The 27,265-nt window shown below is 41.7% G+C and overlaps 1 protein-coding gene across 6 annotated transcripts in view; it reads right to left on the reverse strand.

Annotated features, from left to right (window-relative positions):
• Positions 1-546: 546 nt before the first annotated feature.
• The window catches only part of LOC138246457 (uncharacterized), an 85,504-nt gene continuing 58,785 nt past the window's right edge, over positions 547-27,265 (reverse strand). For 4 of the 6 annotated variants that reach the window (XM_069201080.1, XM_069201082.1, XM_069201084.1 and 1 more), the window contains 4 exons: positions 19,001-19,045; positions 6,574-6,673; positions 3,776-3,805; positions 547-2,455 (listed from right to left, as the gene is read on the reverse strand). In XM_069201080.1, coding sequence (XP_069057181.1) covers positions 2,395-2,455; positions 3,776-3,805; positions 6,574-6,673; positions 19,001-19,045 — 236 coding nt within the window. In that variant the 3' untranslated portion in view covers positions 547-2,394. The remainder of the gene's footprint in view (positions 2,456-3,775; positions 3,806-6,573; positions 6,674-19,000; positions 19,046-27,265) is intronic. The other 2 variants (XM_069201086.1, XM_069201085.1) reach the window with 1 other exon arrangement.

Raw genomic sequence — 27,265 nt, forward strand, 5'->3', positions numbered from 1 at the left:
GCATTCCTGCTGGGCTGACCGGCAGGAATAGTGGTACGATGTTGGTCTAGACTCCCTTAAGTGAGCCAAGGCCCAATACCAAAGCACATTAGCACCATCTGAATGTGCAATGTCTGCTTTCAGTGCGGATTCAGATGGTGCTTGGCAGGGGAGCTCCTGCTTGGGCCCCACATTGGCCCCCGGCACTGGCTTTCTGCCAGCCTTTCCATGGCAGGGCGACTGCATCAGAAAGGCTGGCGGAAAGCTGAGTTGTAATCAGCACGGCGGAGCCGAGTTCAGTGCTGCCACGGCTGAGTACAACTTACACTGCCATCAGCCTGTTGTGAACAATGTTCCTGGTAGGGATGGCGGTCCCCTGACGGGTCCGTCCGCCAGGGTTTTAATGTGGCAGTCGGACCGGCTGTAGTGCGGAGATACAACCGTCACCACAAGTGTGGAGGCCATTACTCTGTTTTGTTCAAAATATTTCTAGATGTGATGGCTGGACTGGCTAAAGCACATCCAATAACTAATGATGTCTTGCTCTAAGAAATAAGGACCACAATATTAACCTGTTTAAAATTATTTTTATTTAATATATATGTATTTATGATATAGATAGCACAGACATCACCATATTTTCTTTCACTACAAGCAATCCCTCTATAATGCTCTCCATGACAATGTCAATATGGTTATGTTTTGATTAAAAATGAATGCCAAAGTAATCAACTTTAGTAAAACAATTCTGTATGATTCATTTGATTAAAACGATGTAGGAATATTATCTTTTAATGAAAATATTGTTGCCCTATTGATTTAAAAAAAACAAATAGTGCTAACACAATCCTTCACATTAAAACATACTATGTGGCCATGTAACCGACTCCAACAGGTGCATAAATGAACAGGTCCTACCACAAAGTAGTAAAAAATGTTTAGAGACACTTAGAATTGAGAACCCCAAGAGTATCTTTTTACCAAAAGGCCTTTTGTATTCAGCAATTGTGTCAGATCCACTCCATCATATGCTGGTGATGACATTCTCTGCCCTTTAATTGTCCTCTGTTGAGGAAACAATGCTCAATACACATTCAATTTGATAAACGTTATCTTATTGCCATAGAAAAGAAAAAAACAGACATGGATGGTGTGGCGCACCAATCCACATATAAACAAATCCACAACAAAGACGGGCATGCCTGAAATTGTTTTGTACAATAGATATTGAGAAATTTCATTTTCGAATCTCGTACAAAAGTCTCAGTCTGTGGTCAGTCTTATATGTTGTCTCAGATCTGTTATTTTTGTTTTTTTAATTTTATTTGCAATAGGTGTCCTTCATTATTAAGAAATTATGTATAGATTAACTGTGAGCCAATAAAACACATGACAGCGTTGATGGATGTGGTTTGATAAAATAGAATGTAAACTGAATATTGTTAACCACAGAAGGATCAATGCACCAACCGTCTCCCTGCCCAATGGAATCCGTTACTATCCATGGACTTGCCCAAGATCACACATTTTCACCAGGGCTGCTGCACCTGAACAGTTTGCAGACAAAAACAGAAACAATATTTTTAGTTTGGCTACTACTGCACTACAGTAGGGCTGTGTAGGATGTTGGCCGGTGGGTGGAATGTTGAATCTGGATTGAGGAAACCTGGGTTCTCATCACAGTTTCGATACTTGGGAAGACTCTTTGATCCTATACCAGGTACTCCTTCTTGAGGCTTTCTTCAGTCATCTAACAGGTTTTGAATACTAATTAGAATCAGGATTTGTGCCAGTGTATTAAGCAATATACAAAACAAATAGAGATTTGGATCACTCAAGATAAAAACTTCACACTGGCACTTAATTCCAAACTATGACAAATATTTTCATCACAAACTCTATAGAAAACACCCCTTGGCACTGCCACCATCCTGTCATTTGGGTGGTACACAATAATGCCTTTTGAACCACGCTGAATGAGATAACCTTACCACACAAAGGCATGTTTTACAAAAGCAGCTGGAAAGAAGCTGGAAAGGAACACTTGTGCTGCCAAGAATAAATGATTCACATAGTCAAACAGAGACACTTCACAGTTTTATAACCATAAATCAAGGTTGCCTAGGAAATGAATATCTGTATGACTGAAGACATTAACAATATGCAACCCACAGGTCCTCTTGATAAGCATCCACTGCTAACCCAAGGATCAGAACGCGCAAGTCAGTAATGGAGAAGTCATTGGTGCAAAAAGTCAGAACTCATACTTTTCTTGGAGAAAGAGTCCTCAGCAGAAGCGCAGGAAGGCGTGAGTTTTAGGGTATAGAAGAAGTGTTGATCGCTTTCCCAGGAGGCCGGCATGAGGCCACTGGAAGTTTATCTTCACGGGTCATTGGATGTAGGTTTAGATGACATCTATACAACAGAATCTGTGCTGGATCCTGCACTATTACCGGATGAGTATGGAGTCGGAGAGCTGAAAAGAGAGAAGCAGATCCCATTAGTCCTCCATTCAGCATTACCTTTGCCAGAATGGGAAAGTAATGTTTTGGGGTTCAATTACTGCATAGAACCATGTAGCGATTCAAATGTGGCCTCTCGTGGTAAAAGGTCAATAAGGTATCCTCAGTGTAGCCCACTGTAAATGACTAAGGGCCGGACTTAGATATCATCAGATGGGTTACCCTGTCACAAAGGTGACGACGGATGGCCCATCGGCTGAAACATAAATCCCATTATATCTTATGGGATGTACATTTAGGCAGACGGGATATCTGTTACTGTTGTTATGGAGTAACCCGTCCACCCAAATCTAAATCAGGGCCCGATTTGGATTTCGGCAGACGGGTTACTCCATCACAACAGTGATGGATGGCTCTTCCGCTGACATCAATCCCATTATATACTATGGGATTTATAATTTGCCGGACAGGCTATCCATCACTGTTGTGATAAAGGAACCCGTCTGCCCCTAAGCTTTCTAATTGCTTTATATTGTCTTCGTAGCTCAGATTGAGGACAAGCGAGAACTTGTTTGTGGCAAAAGTGAGACATTAATCCTCGTGTTTCCTCTTTTGCCTGCCTTCCTTCTGACCATTTTCCATTTTCCTCCTCTCCTTCCCTTCTGCCTCTTAAATCCTTCCCTTGACTTCACCACCTCTTTGGAGGTTGTTACCGCCTGCAAGGACAGTCTCCTAACCATGGATTCAGGAGATACATGATAGGACATCCTTCTACGAGCTGCAATGAGAATGTGTTTAGCAATGTTCATAAACATGCAGCGAATCATTGCTTAGGAGACACCATCTCAACATTTAGAATAAATGATCTCCTAATGCACGTAAATATCATGAAAACTGTATTGTACAACTTCCTAAATCTACTGAAAATAGAAAATCTGCTGCTATAGTTCCAATTCCATTAAAATCTGTTAATACAACGTAAGGTGCTTTCCTTCTAAGCCGTATTGGGATCTAAATGGACACAATTCTTGCGACATTTCATGCTGATGGTTACAAATACTATATTTCCTCCCACCACCCTTCCCTGATATACAGTGTTGCTGCCCATGTTACTGGTCCATTCCTCTGGCATCATCTTCTCCTCCACTGTACCACACACAGCTGCAGTCACATCAGTAAGTGCCCCTCCACCTTAATGATGTCATTCTTGGTTACCATAGCTGACCTTCTCCTCCTGCCCCTCTGTGATAACTAGTGATCAAAGAATGATGAACTTATTATGAAGCCGATCCTCAGTGCAATCATAGAAACAGGCTGTTTGAGTCAAGACTCACCATTTCGTAGATTTCTTCTTTCTCGGACTCCTAGGGAATGATAAAACAAGATGTATTACATTCAATTTTAATTCAAATTCATTTTCATTTAAATTCAACTTTAAAATGATTTGTCAATTTTTCAGCAATTATGATTGGCTGTCATCATCTAATCACCATATGCCTCCATGGTTAGACTCTTCTGAATGACAATTACTCTCCCCTGTTCCTGCCCACTCATCCCATCACTACTTCATATCTGCCGGGGTGGGCGGGCCATTAGTCTCACATCGGTTCATGGCTGGCTGTGAGATTACACGCAGATTTTTCATCTGTAGTAGGAAGATATGGATCAGCAGAATTTATGGATTCATACCCTGATCATCTTCTTTGGAATGAACAGAAAATCACCCAACACTGCTGGTGACACCCTAAGCCTGATGACCTAAGCTAACATTATGGAAGGGACATTTCAGCGAAGGTATTTCACTATATGTTTTTAAATCAAATAGGTACAAGACGACCAGAACATATCCACAGGACGCCATGATGTATAGGGGAGCAGACAGCACCTTTCCACCATACTGTAAGATTTACTTGAGGTAGTGTGGCTCCATCTGTTCCTGAATCAAGGGCACGGGGTAAACAATTACTGGTTACCACATAACTACACGCCACAGCAAGCATGACATGTTTCCTCGTATTTCAGTCACAGAACAGTGCATTGGGGGATTACAATCGCGGTTAGTGTCAACTAAAGCAATCAGATGAATATAATGATTTGCAAAATTGATTCCAATGAGTGAAAAACTTGTGTTGTGGTGACAGTTTCACATGGTAACCCTAAGGACAGAGATATTACCAGGGGTAAACCAGGCATGTCATATTTTAGGGGGTAACCCCTTCATATCTCCAAAGACACAGTACCTGTAGTTATTGTCATGATTATTATTTTGAAATTGAGAGGACTCTATGTTTAATGGGAGTGCAGTATTACCAGTGGGGGTGATGCAGGCAATGCCCAGCAGAGCGTTGCGGCAACGAGGGGACAGCCTCCTGCCTTTAAAATACACCAGTTTCCCTTAATGCAGCTCCCACTAGATACCTTTCTTACTAAATGAGATGGCATTGTAGCTGCTGTAAGTCTACAGACTTTAAAATACAATTTTTTATCATTTACGTACCACTGCTTAAACGCCAGGCAAGCTGAATAAAGCAATAAACTAACCCTTTACTGAAAAAGCCATTATTCAATGCAAATATATTTTCAGCCCCACTTCCCTTTTCCCTGTTATTACAAAACTTTAGGAAGGGTAATTTTGTAACACAAAAACTATGAAAAGAGTAATTTTTTTTTTTACAGGTAAACTTTAGGAAGACTAGATTTTTTTTTTTTTTTTTTTTGCAGGAACACTGAAAAGAGTAGTTTTCCAACAGTTAAAGGACTTGGCAGAGAAAGATGGTTTGCTCAACACTTTTCAAGCGTGCTTTGGATTAGGCAAAGATCAGGGAACTGGTAGATCTGCCTGCGATGAGGATCTCCGACGTGAGTGAATGAGGGAGGTATCACAGTTTTATACCTTTTGGGCTCATCAGCTGCCCTCGCCGGCTCCACATCAATGATGCAGGTAAAGGCAGTCAGTCGGTTTCGAGTTTCAGGCCAATACTTGCTCACATGAGCTTTCTGCTGAATTTCGAGTTTAGCTTTTTCAGATCTTAGAACTATTTCTTATCAGCGCACCTCTCTCCAGTTTCACTTCTTATTTATTTTAGAGGGAGAATTTTGTTCAACGCGGAGGTGACATTTTTGTGCATCCTGTGCATGGCATTTTGATTTACACTAGTAAATTGAGCGAGTGAACTGCTGTCACAATTTTCAGAAGGATAGAGGTAGTTAAATGTGGCAGATTCATCTCAGTTTGCAGTTCTCGCCTCCTGCCTGCTAGTCTAGCAAGGCTTCGCGATTCGGTCATGGATGATGTAAACATTTATGATTTTCTATGATTGAAAATACAAAATAGCTACATGTCTGTAAACTATTGATTTTCGAGAGTGTAATGATTTGTCCAAAAAATCCAAAGCATAGAATTATCTTAAACACCTGGACTAGGCTCCTCGTGTTCTGACTAATGGTATTAAAGTTAAAAATATATATGCAACATTGTTAAATACCTCTGCGTGCCCCCCACCACTTTTAAGTAAGCAATTTCTGGCTTGAGGGCTCCACCCAGGTATTAGAGGGCTGTCAGAGGACCCAATGGATGAAGAAAAACACAAGGCATAAAAGGACAAGGGCCCGCCCCCTTAACCTTACTCACTCATTTTCCGGGCGTGACATTAAGACGAGCAGTGGTTTAGGGTTTACGCCACTTTAAAACAATGCAAAGGGGGGTTCTGCAACCCTAGCCAATGGTATCTTTAGTAGGGAACCGCGCCTCTTCCACCTATCCACCCCTTCGCCGGCTTCAAGTCTGTAAAAATGTTCTCTTTAAACATTTCAATGCGCAAAGCAACGTGTAAAATCGCCCCTGACGTCATTATGTCTAGGTTTACGTCTTCGTGTCATTATGGCAGTCTTGGGGCAAGGTCTTACCGTGCCTATTGCCAAGATCTGGGGCTCCTCCTTGGCCTCTCTCTGCTGTCTTGAAGCCTCCTTCTCCTCAAGGTTTGCGATCTGTACTTTTAGGAGTTATGGGTTATGTTGTAGGGTTCTGAAGCATAGGCATACCTTAGTCTCAACAAATAAAGCGCAACTCAACACGTCAATCACTCCATTTCCACGCTCTGATTTCAGCTTTTGATTTGCTTTCCAGCCTTACCTCCTGCGACACCGCCACCACCAGGTGATGCTACAAACAGCTGCCAGAAATATCACAGCTGCGATGCCAGCAATGATACCAGGGTCCACAGTAGAGGTCTCTGTAGGAAAGAAAGCAAGTTGGATATAGTTTCAAAATCAGACCTGCTTCAGAACATACAGAAGTAGCGCGGAATGAGGACACCAGGGACAGCTTTACATTTAAGAAAATGCCCTGTTTTCTTAAAGGCACAGGAGCAAATATGAAGTATTTTGAAAATACTAGCAACATAGAACGTGCACAAAGCGCTTGCCTGTTGGACCACCTAACAGTGGCTTAAAAACAAACACCACCAGCCAATATGCGCCCGTGCTCTGTACCGCAGGCCTCTCTGAGACATCTTAATGTCACCAGGCTGCCCTTGTTTCTGCCATCTGTCTAGCGCTCAAGTATTTACTTTAGAAGAGTGACTGAAAAAAACAGAAAGATTAAATACACTCAACAAAAGATGAAGTAAGACTTGTAAATTCAAGAAGCAGAGTGGTTGGTTTCGGCCAGTGGCGAGAACTCATCCCTATTCTGAGACATAGTAAATGTCTCAATGCAAATGAAATTGAATATCTCAGCAAAGAGGGACATCCTAGAGGGGGACTCTGCTGTGTTACATCCTTATCTGCAACTGCCACTGCTAATACTTGTATCCTACTACCCAGCATATGTGGTGGTAAGCTGGATGGCAAGTACTGGGAGTGGAGACAAAAGGTACCAAACGTCTAGGACTCCGGCCTCCTTTCCCCGAGGGTTGGCCTTGGTGATTTGAGCAGAAACAACAGGCCCGGTGTTATGTATGGAACCTGGTATGCGGTCTTCGAGGGTATTGTGGTGGAATGCGGGGCTCGTGGGAGAATGACGCGATGCTGGAATGTGGGGAGATGACGGGGAGGACGGCGGTGAAGACGGCGGTTGGGGGCGGTTGTCAGCACGCTTCGGAGGTGGCTCTGTATCCTGGAGAAATAAACACGTAATTTATTACTTACATCGTGTGGACGATTCTTCGTTGATCACAACATAATTTTGGTGACGAGCGGTACATGACGAGCCACCTCGGAACCCACGCACGGTTTTGGGCCATTTTAGTGCTGGACACTGCACCATCTGCTAACGTCTCTTCTCCCATTAAGGTGAGAATCATTCCGATGCAGCGAACATCCTAGTGTGCCTTTCTTTTCGAAATTTGGTCGTGCGGCCCCCTCTGAGGGCAGCCTGCGCGCGACTCGAGCTCTCCGCGTGTTCAGCGCTAGAACTGCCTCACGTCTCTGTATAAGCACGAGCAAGGTGTGCGCGTGCACACTCTCTCTGTCGGAGATTTTCCGGATGAGTCTGTTCAAGCACGTTACCTAGCAACCTGGTTATCGGGAACAGACTATTTGTGTGAAACAAACTTTTCAGTGACTGCTTCTCTGCGCCTGTACGTGTTTATAATCTTTTATACCAATTTTTGATTGGCAGCAAGTTTTATCATTCTTGAACGCTATGCAATCTGTGTCTGCCCCTCCTCCATTTCTTGACACGCCTGGTGAACCACCGGTGTCTTGGCCTCAATGGTTTGATGCGTTTGAAACATATTTAGGAGCTATTGGAGCTTCACGATTTAGACCAGAGAGGAAAAAGTTTCTATTACTACACTCATTGGGTTTTGAAGGCCATGAGACTTTGAAACATCTTCCCGATGTCGAAGTGATGGATGGAGAAGAACTGGACGAATATCAAGAGACAGTAAAAAAGCTTATACTGAGATTTGATAAACTGCCGAATCTTGTAGTACTACGCCACAAATTGTTCAAGAGAGTCCAACTACAGAGTGAATCAATTGATGAATTTGTCAGCGCTCTCCGTAAATTGTGTGCACAATGTCAATTTGGTACATTCCGTGATCAGCTGGTCAGAGACCAGCTCATAGGGAATTGTTTTGACAAACACATCCAACAAAGACTTCTTACCATGGGCGATCCGTCGCTTGCTGATGTAATTAAGCAAGCGAAGAGCATTGAACTGGCTCAAGCCTTTCTTAAGGAACTTTCGGCTCAACGCAAAGAAGAAGAGAAAGCTTGTGTCAATGTTGTTTCTTCTCGCAAAGATCTTAGGACCAGCAATAATCAATTTTTCAAACGTAGCAATATATGTTTCAGATGTGGGAATCTTCCACATCCAAAAGACTCTATAGGCTGTCCTGCCAGGAATGTGGTGTGTCACAAATGTGGCAGGACAGGACACTTTGCCAGGGTGTGTCAGAATCCTGGAAATAAGAATGCTAAAATCAGCAGTGTATGTGATGACAAAGAAATGTCTTTTCAATGTTTGGAGAATGAATTTTGTGACATGATTGTGGTTGTCACAGATGAACAAATTCTTTCAGGAGATCCGGAGGAGTGTGTGGATCCGTATGTGGATATTCGCGGCGGGGGTAAAACACTCCATCTTCTGGTGGATTCTGGTGCACGCATCACAATGATAACCTCAGACCTGTTTCAGAAAACGTGGGGTACTAGGAAACTGTTTCCTCCTGACAGAGCTCCAGTTTCCTATGAGGGAAGGAGGATTGAGTTGGAGGGTTTCATCGATGATGTGTTGGAGTTCAAGGGGCGCAAAATTTGTGGAAAGATATAAGTGGCGGTCAAGGGTCTTAATATTTTAGGGTGGTTCCACCAAGGTTTATTTGGTATGGTACTGAGACCGGGTACTTCGGAACAAGTGATGGTAGTTAAAGACCATAGTGATTTCGATTTGTCGACTCTCCATAAGATGTTCCCTTGTGTATTTGAGAACAAATTAGGGTGTATCAAAGGTTTTAAACATAGTATCAAAATTAAATGTGACGCCATACCCATTAAGCACAGATTAAGAGCAATACCTTTCAGTTTGAGGGGTGACCTTAAGTCAGAATTAGAGAAACTACAGTTGTCTGGTGTAATTGAGCCGACTGAGTCTAGTTTATGGTTATCTCCTATTGTCGTTGCATGCAAACGCAATGGCGAGATGCGTTTGTGTGTTGATTTGAGGAGTCTCAACAAAGAGATTTGGGTCGACTCCTTCCCGCTTCCCAGAATCAATGATTTGCTTGAGAAATTGAATGGGGCAGTATGGTTTTCTAAAATTGATTTAGCGTTGGCGTATCACCAAGTTGTCCTTGATGAAGATTCCAGACATTTTACGGCTTTTAACACACCTTTTGGTACTTTTCAATTTCGTAGGATGCCTTTTGGTCTGGCCTCGGCGGCTTCAGTCTTCCAACGTATCATGTCACATCTCCTTAAAGATATTGACGGGGTCCTGGTATTTCAGGATGATGTGTTGATTTTTGCCAAACAGCTATTTGAACATGACACAGTGCTGAAGTTTGTTTTACAGATGTTTGAGGAGAATGGGGTGGTTGTTAAAGAGGACAAGTGTGAATTTTGGAAAAAAGAGATTGAATTTTTGGGACATGTTGTTTCTTCGGAAGGAGTCAAACCGAGACCTGGGTTGGTGGATGCTATTCGAGAGTGTCTTCCGCCAAAGAACAAGGATGAGCTTTACTCTTTTGTTGGGTTGTGCGAATTTTATTCTAGGTTTATTCCAAATTATGCCTCCAAAATGAAATCTTTATCCAATATGTTGAAGAAAAGTGTTGAATTTATGTGGGACGCGGAGTGTCAGGACACGTTTGATTTGGTAAAATCTGAAATGATTAATGCTAAGGCATTATGTCCATATGATCCAGCATTAAGGTGTAAAATTATGGTTGACGCCAGTAAGTACGGTTTGGGTGCTGTCCTTGTCCAGGACACTGAACATGGTGAAGCCACCATCAGTTATGCCTCTAGGGTATTGAGAGAAGCTGAGTTGAATTACTCAGTAATAGAGAAGGAGTTATTGGCTTGTGTCTGGGCTAGTGAAAAGTTTAGGAGTTATATATGGGGCAGAAGGTTTGTTATTGTGACAGATCAGAAGCCTCTACTTTACATTATCAGTGGAGATAAAACCAACTATACTACACCATGCATTGCCCGCCTTACCACTAAATTGTTACAATATGATGTGGAGGTTAAATTTTTGCCTGGGAAATTCAATGTGAGAGCGGATTTTCTATCTAGGTTTCCTATAACGACTCTTGATGATTTTGACTCTGAAGATGATAGAGACGATTGTTTTATTGCCACTGTGGATCTTCCAGCGTCCAAAGCCTTTAGCAAAGCTGATTGGGAGGAGGCCTTTCGGAAGGATCCAGTTTTGGTCCAAGTTAGAGAATTTGTCATCAATGGGTGGCCGAGAGAAAAGAATGTTGCTGTACCACTACAACCATTTTGTAAAGTTGCGAGTGAAATTTCAATAGAAGATCAGATTCTTTTGAGGGGTGAGAGATGTATTCCTCCCTATGACATACGTTCGGGTCTGATAGAGTTGGCACATGAAGGACACTTTGGAGCGACAATGACCAAGAGGAGATTGAGGGAAAGTTATTGGTGGCCTTCCATGGATAAAGAGGTGGATGCTGTGGTCAAAAGGTGTGTGGTTTGCAATTCTGCGGAAAAGGATCTGAAAGTACGTACGCCACCTTTACATCCCATTGAAGTGCCTGAAAGACCGTGGTCTAAGGTGGGAATAGACATGGTTGGGCCGTTTAATTTCCTTCCCCACAATTTACGGTATGCTTTTGTTCTTATGGATTATCACAGTAGATGGCCTGAAGTTCGCTTTTGTGCTGTACCTTCAGCCTTCAATGCTGTTATGTTTCTTAAAGAAGTGTTTATGCATGAGGGCTTTCCAGAAACTATTATCTCGGACAATGGTGTACAGTTTGTGAGTTCTGAGATGGAAGATTTCTTAAAACAATCTGGTATTAGACATTTGAAGAGTTCTTTATATCACCCCCAAACTAATGGTTTGGTTGAAAGGATTAATAGAGTGGTTGGTGACTGTATAAAATGGGCTAGATGCAATAATTATGACGTTACTAAGGCTGTGAGCACCATGTTGTGGGTATATCGTTCCACACCCCATTCATTAACTAATATTTCACCCTTTGAGGCACTAAGAGGTCGAAAACCTAATACTGTCCTTTTCCCGTCATGGTTAGCGAGTAATTTGAAAAACAAAGCATCAAGTGGAGGTATGAGTGTGGTTGAATGGGAAAACGTGAGGTCAGGACAAGAGCGCATGAAAAGAAGATTTGATACTATTAAAGCCACCAAGTTGTGTATTGTTAGTCCTGGAGACTGGGTGCGTATAAAGAAAAGCGTGGCTGTTAAAAAAGGTGATGTTTGTTTTGGTAATCCAGTCAGAGTGAGAAAAGTTTGTGGGAATGCAGTTATGGTTGGTGTTGGTCGTTGGTGGAATCTATCCAAAGTTGTAAAACTTTCTGAAGGTTCGGCTTCGGGTGCTTGTGGTGAGCGTGATAACAGTGAGGATGGAGAAAGGAGCTATGGTGGGAATTCTAATTTATATGCCCAAGATTCACATAAAGTGGATTCTCATAAGTCTGCTTCAGATGGGTTGGTAGATTTTCCACGCAGATCTTCCCGTGAAAGATTTTTACCATGGAAACTAAGACCTGAGCACTAATTTCGTTCAATTTTGTTGTACCTTTCGTGTTTGTTTGTTTTGGGGACAATTCGTTTTATTATTCTCTGTATTTTTTTTTTTTTGTAAGAAAAAAAAAAAAAAAGGGGAGATGGTATGTTATGTATGGAACCTGGTATGCGGTCTTCGAGGGTATTGTGGTGGAATGCGTGGCTCAAGGGAGAATGACGCGATGCTGGAATGTGGGGAGATGACGGGGAGGACAGCGGTGAAGACGGCGGTTGGGGGCGGCTGTCAGCACGCTTCGGAGGTGGCTCTGTATCCTGGAGAAATAAACACGTAGTTTATTACTTACATCGTGTGGACGATTCTTCGTTGATCACAACACCCGGGCTTTGACAACACTATTCTATGGCTGAAATAGTTCAGTTAAGCTGTTCTTCATGACATCTTGAAGCCCTTACAAGAATTGTTAGCAACGATCTTTCTTCCAAAGTGTGGCCATGGCCCTAGTAGGAAATAGTATATGTTGTCCCAGATGGGCTCATGTATACAGTAAAGCATCTCCAGAGTTGATTTCTAGATATACAAGACATTTGACAGGACTGGTCCGAAGGCAGCAGGAGCGATGATGGTTTGTGGTACCCAAACTACTACTACCCACTGAAGCTTTGATTTCCATTCCTGTTAACACCCACTCAACCCTCACGGATATGCTGGATATGGTATAGTAAAATACTTGTGGGCAAGCAGTAGCGACAAATGGCAGCACGCTAGTCGATGGAAAGGAAAACAGACTAACCACCAGCAGCTGCCTTTGAATGATAACAGAGTTGAAGCCAACAGATGGCAGGGGACCAGAGATGGTGAGGCAATGTTCTTCGATGGATACTGGCAGGCAAAGATGAAGCTTGATAAGTGGTGTGAAGCCACCAGTATGCATGTGGCCTACCACATACAGAGGCCACTGTGATCTGGATAGCCAGTTCTCGGGTGCCCTCTGAGCCACATAGGTCAAAAAAAGGCTACCAGGAATGAGCCACACTGCTGAGTTTGCACCAGCAATCTGTTCATATGAAGACTTGAGCGCTTTATACACCCTGATCATTTTCTGCCAACATGCAATGAATTACATTTTATTAACGCCAATCATTGTTATCTCCCCTGATTAGCCCAGTCACTACATCGTTAGCCTACCTGTTGGACAGGGTAGTCTTACCGGAGGTATGAAAAGAAGAAGTGGGAGCCACTGCCAGCCACGCCTACATCTGCATTTGTTTCTTTTATGGCAAAGGCCATACAGAACATCAGTGACATTTGTGTGAGATCTCATTTGCTCCTTTTGTGGCTACTCAGTGGAAGGGAACTACCAGTGCAAGTAGTTAATAAGGCAGTGAGCACCACCACTAACTCACTCTCCCTACTACTTCCACCAAAATATTCTCTCTGCACCTTGTTTTCCCTGAAAAATCGGGCCACTTACCAGCTTTATACTCTAACTACGTGTGGGTATATTGTACTGGGAGAAATATAGGCGCTCTGGGTAGCGAGGTGAATATCAACGAAGAATGTCGAATCTCGAAATGGTGCACTCTTGAAAGACCACACCCAAAAGGTCTTGATAGATGCTAAAAGCACTATTGCAAATATAAAGTACAAGAGGCACTCATTATAACATGAAAAATAATAGTACTCATGAGTCAGTATACATAGGCAATGTTTTGTCATATATTTCTGAAAATTAATAGGATTATTTCCAACATAATCCCCAATTACAGTATCACTGTCCAAATCCAAATAGTAGAATTAATTGATCTGTTGTTCCAAGATTGCTATGATCCAAAGTCCAAGTACAGATTTCTCTAATCAAAGTTCAATCATATTCTTCAAAAGATGATATAGCTTATTATTTAAACTTTAGCAGCCGTATCCAAATTGATAGCCAGTCCAGATTTTCTCAAATCAAGGTTCAATCATATTCTTCAAAGGATGATATAGCTTATTATTTAAATTTTAGCAGCCGCATCCAAATTGATAGCCAACACGTGTTTCGTCCGGGAGTTTCCCAATGACTTCATCAGGGCTGTAAATTATATAGGTACCTATTATTATATGTGTATCCATATTTCCTAATTAAAAAGGAGAGACCTCCACCAGTGTATGGACATGAAATAAATATATGAGAAAATGAAAAAAAGGAGTGAAGAAAATATATGAAAGGAATATAAAAGTTAATGGAAAAGTTGTGGAATAAAATGTGAACACAATGGTGGGATGCAGACATATGTTAGTTCTCAGTGCACCTTAATTCCCAAAATGTGAGAATATCATACCCTTAGGTATCAAACATCATATATTATTATTAGATACTATGTCACCCATTCTTGAGTGAAAGGTGAACATGGTGTTAGGATATAAGAATTAGTGAATAAGTATCAAAAAAATTAAACTTACTTAAATTGCTCTTATTTACTGAATATGAGCTGACCCCGTACCCTAGTGATGTCCCTTGCTACTAAAAACATGTGCAAATGAGCCATGCTCTTACCTAAACATATATGTAGATGCGTCCCATATCATAAGTATTCCTTACAAGCGAATCCCAGAATAATTCCGTTAAGCAACTTATCTGCTATGTAAAAATATTTAAATATAACTATCATGCATGTCCAACCAAACCAATATCAAGAAACAAATCAGAACCATAGTGAACCCTAAAATCCCATCTTTATCTAATCAGAGTTCTTATCAAAATTAACATACCCTATTAAATAAATTCCTCCAATATAAATAAAATAGGCCAAGTATATAAGTATATCTTAATCATATTTCTCTCCTGAGTCCCTTTTAAAAAAAAAAAAAAAAGCATTACTACTATGTCCTATCCTGAAATCTTGAATAAACTTATACCTAAAGCATGTAGCTTACCTGATATCAGTTATATCAATCCACCTTCCAATGAGTCAAAACGTGAAGCGCGAGTACACGTGTGTATCGATGAAGTATCAAAACTCGAGTGTTCATGTCTGGGTCCCTTATATGAGACCACAGACGAAATAAAAATAAAAGAAGGACCAAGAATTATGGCGGCCATCTTTAGAGTGAATCACATCTTCCAAACAGAAATGTAAAAAGTAACCATAAAGAAAGGACTACAATATTGGCGGCCATCTTGGAGGGATAAAGTATCAAAACTGAAATAAAAATAAAAGAAGGACCAAGAGTTATGGCGGCCATCTTTAGAGTGAATCACATCTTCCAAACAGAAATGTAAAAAGTAACCATAAAGAAAGGACTACAATATTGGCGGCCATCTTGGAGGGATAAAGTATCAAAACTGAAATAAAAATAAAAGAAGAACCAAGAGTTATGGCGGCCATCTTTAGAGTGAATCACATCTTCCAGACAGGAATGTAAAAAGTAACCATAAAGAAAAGACTACAATACTGGCGGCCATCTTGGAGGGAGTCTCACAAAGACCTATAACAATGGTCAAAAAAAGAGAGGAACTACCTTATATACCGACTATCTTCAAATGATTATATCTCCAATAGTAAACTATTAAATATAGACCTGGAGAGAGCATTGTAATATATACCCTAATAGGAGTGCTCATATTAAAATGAGATGTCGTAAATAAAATTCAAATACCAACCGAAATTAGAATTTTATGTGTTATTAGCAATGAGTGTAAAACAACAAACCATCTACAGTGAAGATTAGTAAATAGTTTTAAAGAAAATCAGTAATATATAAGGAAAGTGCAGTCAATATATTAGTAATATTTGAATAATATATCCCCAGATCACAAAATTGGATGTACACTACTTTCACAGAAAATCAAATTTCATCGCTTGAACTTTGATTAGAGAAATCTGGACTTGGACTTTGGATCATAGCAATCTTCGAACAACAGATCAATTAATTCTACTATTTGGATTTGGACAGTGATACTGTAATTGGGGATTATGTTGGAAATAATCCTATTAATTTTCAGAAATATATGACAAAACATTGCCTATGTAAACTGACTCATGAGTACTATTATTTTTCATGTTATAATGAGTGCCTCTTGTACTTTATATTCACTTACCGGCTTTATGCCACCATCCGGACTGAGTGCTTTTTTTTTTATGGAAGCTGGAATCAAAGATGCCATTGACGGGAGGTATCGACCTTAACCAGCTGTTGCAGAATGCCTAAGGGACCAAGGGCCTCATATACAAAAAAGTGGTGCAGCCCAGCAGTAAATTTTGCAGCGGTGCGCCATTTCAGAAACACAGGGATGCGCTTTATTTACTACAATACGGCAAAACCCTGTGTTTTCCCTAGCACATACGCTAAATAAAATTAGCTGCCTAGAACGAGAACCAACGCAGGCACCCTTGCACTATGCAAAATGCAGCACACATAGAAGTAAAAAATTGTCATTATTTAATAATTGTTTATGTGCAGGAAGGAATACCTTCCTGCACATTAACGATCCTTAATGGTGATTTGCTCCTTCTATGTGTGCTGCAGAATACAGCACACACAGAAAAAGCAAAAATGAGGAGAAATAAAAGTATTTCTCCTTGTTGCACCACTCTAAAACCACCCCTGATTGTTAGTTTTTGGCTCTGCCTTAGGTTTATGATTTCTCATAAATCCGAGGCAGCGTCAAAATGAAATGGGTGTTGTGGTGGAACACCCGCAACAACACCCATTGCACAACCCTTTCACTCAAAGTGATGCATGTAAAGTGGCCGTATTTACAAGGCGTATTTAGAAAGTAGCTTAACTTGGCTATGTAAATATGGAACAGGGCACTGCGCCACTGGAATACCAGAAAACGTGATGTTCCGGTGGTGCAATGCCTTTGTAAATGAGGCCCCAAAAGTGCTGTTACCATCTCTAACATCTTCCTTGTGTCACTCTTAGAATTTCCTAGACTAAAAGCCAGAAGCTCAAAGATTTAAGATTTAATAAAAAAACTGCATTAATCGAAACCAGTGCATATTCTCCAATCACTATCTGAGTCTCAAGATATTTGATCCTGAACTGCTAACTTTTTTTTCATCAAGAGCAGTGGATGCTTTTTATTTCCTTCGAGGTAATAGCTCTGGTACTGCCCAGTTTCGATGTCTACAGTTGTCTCCATTCCTACTATTTTTGGGCAATGTTTTGGACTATCGGCTTCCCTTGGTTCTTCCACGGTAGCCGCCACCAAGCCCTTCCCTGCTGTTCACTGATGCCTTGTCTGATCTGTCCAGTGCTTTTTGTCACACTGCTGTTTCTTCCTGTGATTCTCAGCTTTGAAGTGAACTGAGAACTGATTTGTTGACCCTTCGTCGTCCTGTTAAGGTTTTGTCAGTTTGCCTAGGACTGCACACATACTGGTCGTATGTTTAATACATTCTCCTTCAATCTTTGCAGATTCCTGGCTTTGAGGCATCCCTGTCTGTAAACTGAACTCCGCAAGCTCATGAAGTCTTCAGTTTGAGTTGATGCCTTGAGTCCTTCCCACGTGCAAAGTGGTTCTCCTCTCTAGGTCCCTGCCCCTTACCTTGCTCCCTCCACATGATATATTTTAGCTGAAACATATTCCTGGCCTGTGCTCGTCATTGCCAATGAGAGACCATCATGTTTCTACGTCTCTTCTCAGCCTAAGCTGACTACTGCCATTGAGGGATTTACACTATGGTTTATTAACATCTCACCCAAACCCCTGACCCTCACTGGTTGGCTCTTGCTTTTCGTCCTGAGTTCATGTGCCAGTCAGTTCCTGAGCCCCTGGAAGCCCCCACTGAGGAGCCATAATATCCATTTTGGCTGTTCTTTCCTCAAATGATTATGCTCGGCTATGACGAGACTGAAGCCCCAATACAGTGTTGATGATTCTTTCAGGCACCAAACCGTCTCAATTGTTGGCTTTTGCCCCCTTTGAAGGGGGTGTATGTATGAATACCGAGAAAAGAATTATTATCCTATAAAAATATCGTTCCCTAAATAAATATCAACAACCAACATTTTGTGAAGGCAAGTCCATACGTAAATATAGAGGTACTATTAACTCCACATTCATATACCTTGAGGGTATATATTGTTGAGGTACATATATGTAAACTATATCAAACATTCCTGTCTATACATAAGTGCCATCATAATAATTTGGTACTCAATATTTTAGCCACAAAATGTTTGTAGGATTCTATTTCATCTACAATATTTTGGTAGGATAATCCTGAGGGCATTTACCAAATGTGCCACAAGTACATTTTTCCACCTCTCATCTGATGCACTACGTGGAACTTGTATTATGTATTTACTCTGTGCAAATTATTCCCTGATCTCCTTTAGCCATTTCTACCACAATAAATGGTGTGAACCAGCATACTCTACTAAAAATCCTTGAAAGTGATGATATGAGGAATCTCTCTTCCCTGAAATAAAATACTTCAGGATAAGAACACAAAATACTTTGAAAGAATTCTCCAGATTAGCTGACAATGTAGTTCGGACAACTCATTCATTAATTTCTAGAAACATAACATTTATAACTCTATTTTAGGGTAAAAAGATATCACTGGCAGAATATCGCAATAGCATTAACTGTGGCTTGGACATCTTTATATATCACTTACTATAATAACCTTTTCACTTTGCTGAAAAGAAAAATGTACTGCACACCCATAAACGAGAAAGAGAGTTTATATAGTTGGCAATAGGCACAAAACCTCAACATAGTAGTATAATGTCTACATGTTGTACATTTTTAATAATTCACTTGGTTCATAAATGCGAGAAACTAAACAAAATATTTATTGATGATTTAGTAAAGAAGAACAGACAGAAAAATACACAACAGTTCATTTGCAAAATTATATTTCATATCTGCTCAAAAACTTACCATCGCCTGGTAGTGGTGTTGGATCGGTTTTGGTAGTCACTGAAACTCAGGAACAGATAAAACAAAGTTTAAGGTTATATATGGAAAATATCACTTACCCAGTGTACATCTGTTCATGGCATGTTCCGCTGCAGATTCACATGCTGTGCACTGTTCCTGCCATCTAGTGTTGGGCTTGGAGTGTTACAAGTTGTTTTTCTTCTAAGAAGTCTTTTAGAGTCACAGGACCGAGTGACTCCTCCCTTTCAGCTCAATTGCGCATGGGCATCGACTCCATCTTAGATTGTTTTCCCGCATAGGGTGAGGTAGGAGTGGTAGAATGAGAATACTAAAAATGTCCATGCAATAGAATAGATATGTATGTACATAGTTTGTGCTAAAGGAATGTTTATTTACATATATACAATTTTTAATTGCAACTTAAACGGCTACAGGCTCCTGGGGAGGTGGGAGGCTGCATGTGAATCTGCAGCGGAACATGCCACGAACAGATGTACACTGGGTAAGTGACATTTTCAGTTCGATGGCATGTGTAGCTACAGATACACATGCTGTGCATAGACTACAAAGCAGTAATCCTCCCCAAAGAGGTGGTCAGCCTGTAGGAGTTGAATTTGTTTGAAATAATGTTCTTAGTACAGCCTGTCCTACTGTGGCTTGTTGTGTTGCTAACACATCTACACAGTAATGTTTGGTAAACGTATGAGGTGTAGACCAAGAGGCTGCCTTACAAATCTCTGTTATTGGTATGTTACCTAGAAAGGCCATTGTTGCTCTTTTCTTTCTAGTGGAGTGTGCCTTTGGTGTAATGGGTAACTCTCTTTTAGCTTTGAGGCAACAGGTCTGTATGCATTTGACTATCCATCTGGTTATGCCCTGTTTGGATATAGGGTTACCAGCATGGGTTTTTTGGAAAGCAACGAACAATTGCTTAGTTTTATTAAATGATTTTGTTCTGTCTATGTAATACATTAGCGCTCTCTTTATGTCTAATGTATGAAGTGCTCTTTCTGCTACTGAGTCTGGCTGTGGGAAGAAGACTGGGAGCTCTACAGTTTGGTTTAGATGAAACGGTGAAATGACTTTTGGCAGAAATTTTGGATTTGTGCGGAGAACCCCTTTATGCTTGTGTACTAGTATAAATGATTCTTCAAAAGTGAACGCCTGTATTTCGCTAACTCTTCGTAGTGAAGTGTTGGCTGTTAGATATGCTACCTTCCAAGTCAAGAATTGGATTTGGCAGGAATGCATGTGTTCAAAAGGTGGGCCCACGAGTCGTGTAAGTACAATATTAAGATTCCACGATGGTACTGGTGGGGTTCTTGGAGGTATGATCCTTTTTAGTCCCTCCATAAAGGCTTTAATAACTGGGATTCTAAAAAGTGACTTTGTATGTTTAATGTGCAGGTAAGCAGAGATTGCAGTAAGATTAATTTTGATGGAAGAAAAAGCGAGATTTGCTTTTTGTAGGTGTAGTAAGTAACTCACAATGTTTTGTATGGAGGCATCTAACGGTGTGATTTGGTTTGCTTGGCAGTAGAAAACAAACCTTTTCCATTTATTAGCATAACAATGCCTTGTTGTCGGCTTTCTTGCCTGTTTAATGACTTCCATACACTCATTTGAAAGGTTTAGATAGCCAAATTCTAAGACTTCAGGAGCCAGATTGCTAGGTTGAGCGATGCTGGATTGGGGTGTCTGATCTGTTGTTTGTGTTGTGTTAACAGATCTGGTCTGTTTGGGAGTTTGATGTGACGTACTACTGAGAAGTTCAACAGTGTGGTGTACCATGGTTGGCGAGCCCACGTTGGTGCTATGAGTCTTAGTTTGAGTTAGTTTTGACTCAGTTTGTTGACCAGAAAAGGAATGAGCGGGAGAGGGGTAAAAGCGTAAGCAAATATCCCTGACAAATTGATCCATAGAGCATTGCCCTTGGACTGAGGGTGTGGGTACCTGGATGCAAAGTTTTGGCATTTTGTTTTGTTGCAAACAGATCTATGTCTGGTGTTCCCACCGGTAGAAGTAATCTTGTAGAATATGGGGATGTATTTCCCACTCGTGAGTTTGCTGGTGATCTCGACTGAGATTGTCGGCTAACTGATTGTGAATGCCTGGTATATATTGCGCTATCAGACGAATGTTGTTGTGAATTGCCCAATGCCAAATTTTTTGTGCTAGGAGGCATAGTTGTGACGAGTGTGACCCCCCCTGTTCGTTTAGATAGTACATTGTTGTCATATTTTCTGTCTTGACAAGAATGTGTTTGTGGACTAGAAGGGGTTGAAAAGCTTTTAGTGCTAGGTAGACCGCTAGTAGTTGTAAGTGATTTATGTGTAGTTGTTTTTGTTGATTGTCCCATTGTCCTTGTATATTGTGATTGTTGAGGTGTGCTCCCCACCCAATCATGGAAGCATCTGTTGTGATAATGGCGAGAGGCACCGGGTCTTTAAATGGCTGCCCTTTGTTTAAATTTACAGGGTTCCACCAATGAAGCAAAAAGTGTGTTTGGCGGTCTATCAACACTAGATCCTGAAGTCGACCCTGTGCCTGCGTCCATTGTTTTGCTAGGCACTGCTGTAAGGGCCGCATGTGTAGCCGTGCGTTTGGGACAATAGCGATACATGAGGCCATCATGCCTAGTAGTTTCATGACAAATCTGACTGTGTACTGGTGATTTCGTTGTATGTTTGACACCATAGTTTGAAAAGATTGAACTCTCTGTGGGCTTGGAGTGGCAATTGCTCTTTGTGTGTTGAGTGTTACTCCCAGGTATTGTTGTAGTTGGGATGGTTGCAAGTGAGATTTTTGGTAATTTATTAAAAAGCCTAGTTTGTGTAGGGTATCTATTACACACTGCGTGTGATTTTGACACCGGTGTTGAGTGTTGGCTTTTATTAGCCAATCGTCGAGATATGGGAATACGTGCATGTGATGTCTCCTTATATGAGCTGCTAGTACAGCAAGGCATTTTGTAAATACTCTGGGCGCTGTTGTTATCCCGAAGGGCAGTACCTTGAATTGGTAATGTTTGCCCTGTATGACAAATCGGAGGTATTTCCTGTGAGATGGATGGGTATATGGAAATACGCATCTTTTAGATCCAGTGTTGCCATGTATTCTCCATGTTTTAGTAAGGGAACTACATCTTGTAGTGTGACCATGTGGAAATGTTCTGATTTGATGAATAGGTTTAATGTCCTGAGATCTAAAATTGGTCTTAGTGTTTTGTCTTTTTTGAGAATAAGGAAATATAGGGAGTAAACCCCTGTTCCTTTTTGGTGGTGAGGTACTAGTTCTATGGCTTGTTTTGTCATTAGTGCTTGCACCTCTATTTGTAACAGGTCTAGATGTTGTGCCGACAATTTGTGCGCTCTTGGGGGAACATCTGGAGGGAAATGTGTGAACTCTATGCAGTAACCATGTTGGATAATTGATAGAACCCATGTGTCCGTGGTTATGTCTGACCAATGTTTGTGGCAGTGTGTTCATCTTCCCCCTACTGGTGATGTGTGTTGGGGAAGTGTGACATTGGAGTCACTGTTTGTTACTGGGGTTCTGCTTGGTAGGCTGAAACTTTCCCCTTGATCTTGGGAATTGTCCCCTGAATGATCCACGAAACCCCGCTCTCTGGTATTGGGACTGGTAGGTGGGTTTTTCCTGAGAGGTGGATGTCTCTGAAGGTTGCTGTCAAAAACCTCCCCTAAATTGTGGTTTTCTAAATGTCCCTCTATACTGGGACGAGTAGAGCGCCCATGGCTTTGGCCGTGTCAGTGTCCTTCTTCATTTTTTCGATGGCTGTGTCCACTTCCGGCCCAAACAGTTGCTGCTGATTAAACGGCATAATTAACACTGCCTGCTGTATCTCAGGTTTGAATCCTGAGCTTTGTAACCAAGCATGTCTCCTGATTATGACAGCCGTTTTTACAGTTCTTGCGGCGGTGTCAGCAGAGTCCAGTGCCGAACGAATCTGGTTGTTAGAGATGGTTTGCCCTTCCTCTACCACTTGTTGAGCCCATTTCTGAAAATCTTTTGGTTGATGCTGAATGATGTCACTCATTTCATCCCAGTGGGCTGGGTCGTAACGAGCAAGTAGGGCCTGTGAATTTGCAATACGCCACTGGTTGGCCACTTGCGACGCCACTCTTTTCCCCACTGTGTCAAACTTGCCACTTTCTTTATCAGGTGGTGGTGCATCTCCTGATGATTGCGAGTTTGCACGTTTCCTTGCGGCACCAACCACTACAGAGTCTGGTGGGAGCTGCTGCGTAATGAAGACTGGGTCCGACGGAGTGGTTTGTACTTTTTTTCCACCCTCGGAGTGATGGCTCTTCCCTTCACCGGCTCTTGAAACACTTGCTGTGCATGTTTAAGCATGCCTGGTAGCATAGGCAGGCTTTGGTATGACGCTCTTGGCTGAACAGTTTCACTCTCTGTCTGTGGATAAAAAGCCAACTTTCTCTTAAATTTGAGAGGAGGGGCAGTTTGAATCCTTCCAGTATCCTTATGGATCTGTATTCTTGCTTGATTTTGATCAAACTCTTCAATATCCAACTCCTCTTCAAACCTGTGCCTCTCCTTCAGTTGCTTGGAGAGCCCATGTTCCTCTGTATAAGAGGTATTTTTCGGCTCCGAAGCCGGTTTTCTTGGCACCGAAATGCCCATGGTGACGGTTGGCCTCGCCTCCGAAAGGCTCTTTCGAGGCTTAGTGGATTCGACCAGGCGATGTCGACTTTTTTGAACGCCGGTTTCTCGACTCAAGTCATTAGACTTCAGCACGATCTTGGCCTTCTTCAGTGCCGAAGGTGTTGCTTGGTCACCGCTTTTTTTATGGGTCGTACTCACTTTTTGGCCCGCTGTCGGCGGTCGGTCTCCGTCGGAGTCATCCGATTCTGATCCTTGGATGGAGATAGCCATCTCCTCCTCTTCAACGTCGAGATGTTGTGACGATTTTGACGCCATCTTCAAGCGTCTCACCCTCCGATCTCTTAAGGTCTTTTTCGACAGAAAGTCCTTGCAAGCCTCGCAAGTATCCTCTCTGTGTTCCGGTGACAGACACAGATTACAGACCCAATGCTCGTCTGTGTATGGATACTTTGCGTGGCACGTCGGACAGAAACGGAGGGCGGTCCGGTCCATGAGGCTTTGACGATGGGTGTGGTCGTGCCGACCAGGCCTTGGCTGGGCGCGGAAGCCCCGAAGGGCCACCGAAGCAGTTGTCTCGTCAGTGCCGATGTATCAATAGAAGTTCTTTCCCGAACGCAACAATACCGACGGTTTTTCGATGATTTTATTACTTTCCCAATTCGAATCACGGAGCGAAGAGGAACACGTCTGAACCCAGTGGTGGAAAGAAAACAATCTAAGATGGAGTCGATGCCCATGCGCAATGGAGCCGAAAGGGAGGAGTCACTTGGTCCCATGATTCGAAAGACTTCTTCGAAGAAAAACAACTTGTAACACTCCGAGCCCAACACTAGATGGCAGGAACAGTGCACAGCATGTGTATCTGCAGCTACACATGCCATCGAACATATATATATATACTACAAAATGTGAACACCTTTCGGCACAGAAGGAAAGTCATGGTAAAAGCACCTAAGTGGTAAAGTGGGAGAAATGACTTAGATGTGTATTTGACCAGATGTATCATGACAGTAAAAAGTGCCTCTACACTCCTTCCTCCACGGCTCTTATCTATAACATCTTTTTTAGCCTGACTGCCTGGCTTCATTTTATAGCATACCCAAATGACCAAATCTCCGCTAGGTACTGTCTCTCAGGCCATGTGACAAGCAGAAATTTAAGAGGAGTTGTCCTAAAAGCAGTGCTTAATTTGTAAATAAAAGGTCCGGTGCTCAAAGCCCTCCTCTTAAACACAGGGCTGCTGCAATTAAATGTGCGAACACGGAATACTGAGGCAGCGTAATCCCGATGCCATCTCTGACCTCTTCAATCCATTTACAGCCACTCCCTGCCCCTTCAGCTCACACCTGCAGCTTTCTGCTCTCTCTCACCAGGACGCTTTTTCGTTTTTCCCTTCCTCCGTCTTTCCCAAACGTGTCTTTTGCTCGCAGCAAATGCTTGAGGCAGAAGACTAAGCGCCGGCCCTCAAAAATAAGTGCTGGTGCTAAGCACTGGAAACAACAAACACATATTAAGCACTGCTTAAAAGACTGACTAAAGGAAGTGATGTGATTTAAAATGGAAAAATTAACCATTGCAAATATTAGAACACTGATAATAGTTTTTGCCACCTGGATAATCACCAGACATTGAAGGGTGCCAGGGTAAAATAGCCAACTATATTTTATCATTTTACCAGTTATATTATAATTGCCATGTCAATACTAAGTTGGCAGATGGTACAAAGAGGTAATGCTACATGGGCTGTATCTTTTATGATATACCAGAGTTTACAGTATGGACTTTAGATACATATTCCCATCCCATAATGCCACATTTTTAAAAACATCTTCATATACCCATGGCTGAATTTGAATATAAAAAAGATTTAAGTAATTTGACCTTGTGTCTAGCTGTGTCAACCAAAACCAGATCATGGAAGTCTAACTTACTTGACTTTATGGAACTACCTCAATAACATCCTGTTTTTGTAACATCTTTCCTTGAATAGTTACCCATTTCTGAAAACGGTGGAGGTTTACTAAAGCACATCTCCAAGATTTGGAAGCCACACACAACCAAAATGCTTATGCTTTGGGTTTCAGAAGTTTGAAGTTGGGTGCCAGTGGCACAGGACTGACATGGATCATTGAAAGCCCACAATAGCCGCAATCAGGCAATTACAAATGATGGGAGAAAAGTGAAAAGAATAACCACTGGATGACGTGAAGGCTTCCTAAACACAACAATAACTATCTGTTTCTCAAGATCGCATGGAGCCGTCTCCTTAGAGGATGCAACCAGATCTAATGGAAGCGAAGATGTGAGCAACTTCCCTCCAACCATCCACAGGTCTGGCCAAGGATGGACAGAGTCAAAAAGTTGCAGGTGGACATTAGGGGCAATATATCAGCTTTGTGAAAGATTAAAGTAAAGGGTGCAGATAAATTAAGGACAGGAACAATATCAATGATGTCTAGACAAGGATTCTCAGTGAGGCAATCTAGAACTAAAGAATCATCTCAGCCCAGGATACAGATGGAACATGTAGAGCAATCCACACATTCTAATCCAGAGTCCATACTAAACAATACTAAGCCTTAGCAAAGGAAATGCAATACAATACAACATTTAAGACAACAGTTATGGAAACACTAGACATTTGTTTCACATGTTAAAATACCTTTTAGATCGGAATTTAGAGCTGGCAGTTTTTCCAAAGCAGTGGTCCTGAACAAATTTTTATTGAAGTTCCTAATATTTGCTTTGTAAAAGCACTTATTGCTATCGGCCTGATGTTTCCACCATTTGCCTTCCCTGCTTTAGATAATACTTTACTCCTGGAGCAAACTTTTCCCCTATGGCATTATGCTATGGAGGGTACACAATATTTAGGTGAAATATGAGTTTACATATTTGGTGCTGGGATTTGCAATGGTGGGGATACCAATGGAACAATCAGTTGCTGAGTGGGGGTCGTGGGTACTTTTTAGCGATCAGTGGCGTAGCTAGCGAGCTCTAAGTCCCAGTGCATACAAAGAATATGTCCTAGTCTGCACTTCGTTTGGGTATTAAAAGCAAGTTAGACTGGGGCGTGGATGGCCATCACACCTATGGGTCTTGATGTCATTGCAGCTGTGCACTGCGGATATCTAAGCCCCTGATAGTGACAAGTAGGCTGGCTTTAGGTGCAGCAGCTGAAGAACAGAGTGACATGACCAATGTAAGACGAGTTTTTATTATTAGAATGGAAGCAATGAGACACACAATTAAATCACTTGTGTGGTCCTGGTGGGTGCACTGTGAGTTGCCCATGTTATTAGGGCTGCAGACAAGCTGCTTAGCCAATAGTGTAAAATGTCCATCAACTGGGAGGGGAGCATAGAATATAGACACTACTAACAGGTGAGAGGAGACAGCTATAGGCCTAGCACTTTCACCCAGGTGGCACATGGTGGGAGGGTTGATATAAAGGTGCTGGAGTCAATTAAACCACTGTATAAATGAGATGTTTGAGGAATAGAAATCAGGAGGAAAGTAATGAGAGGTACAGTGAAATAAGTTTCATGAATGAATAAACAGTCAACATTGATTTCTATAAGGCCAGGGGTATTCTATTTATATGTATCAAGGAAGAAAATG

The sequence above is a fragment of the Pleurodeles waltl genome, chromosome 7, assembly GCF_031143425.1.
Source record: "Pleurodeles waltl isolate 20211129_DDA chromosome 7, aPleWal1.hap1.20221129, whole genome shotgun sequence".
Lineage (NCBI taxonomy): Eukaryota > Metazoa > Chordata > Amphibia > Caudata > Salamandridae > Pleurodeles > Pleurodeles waltl.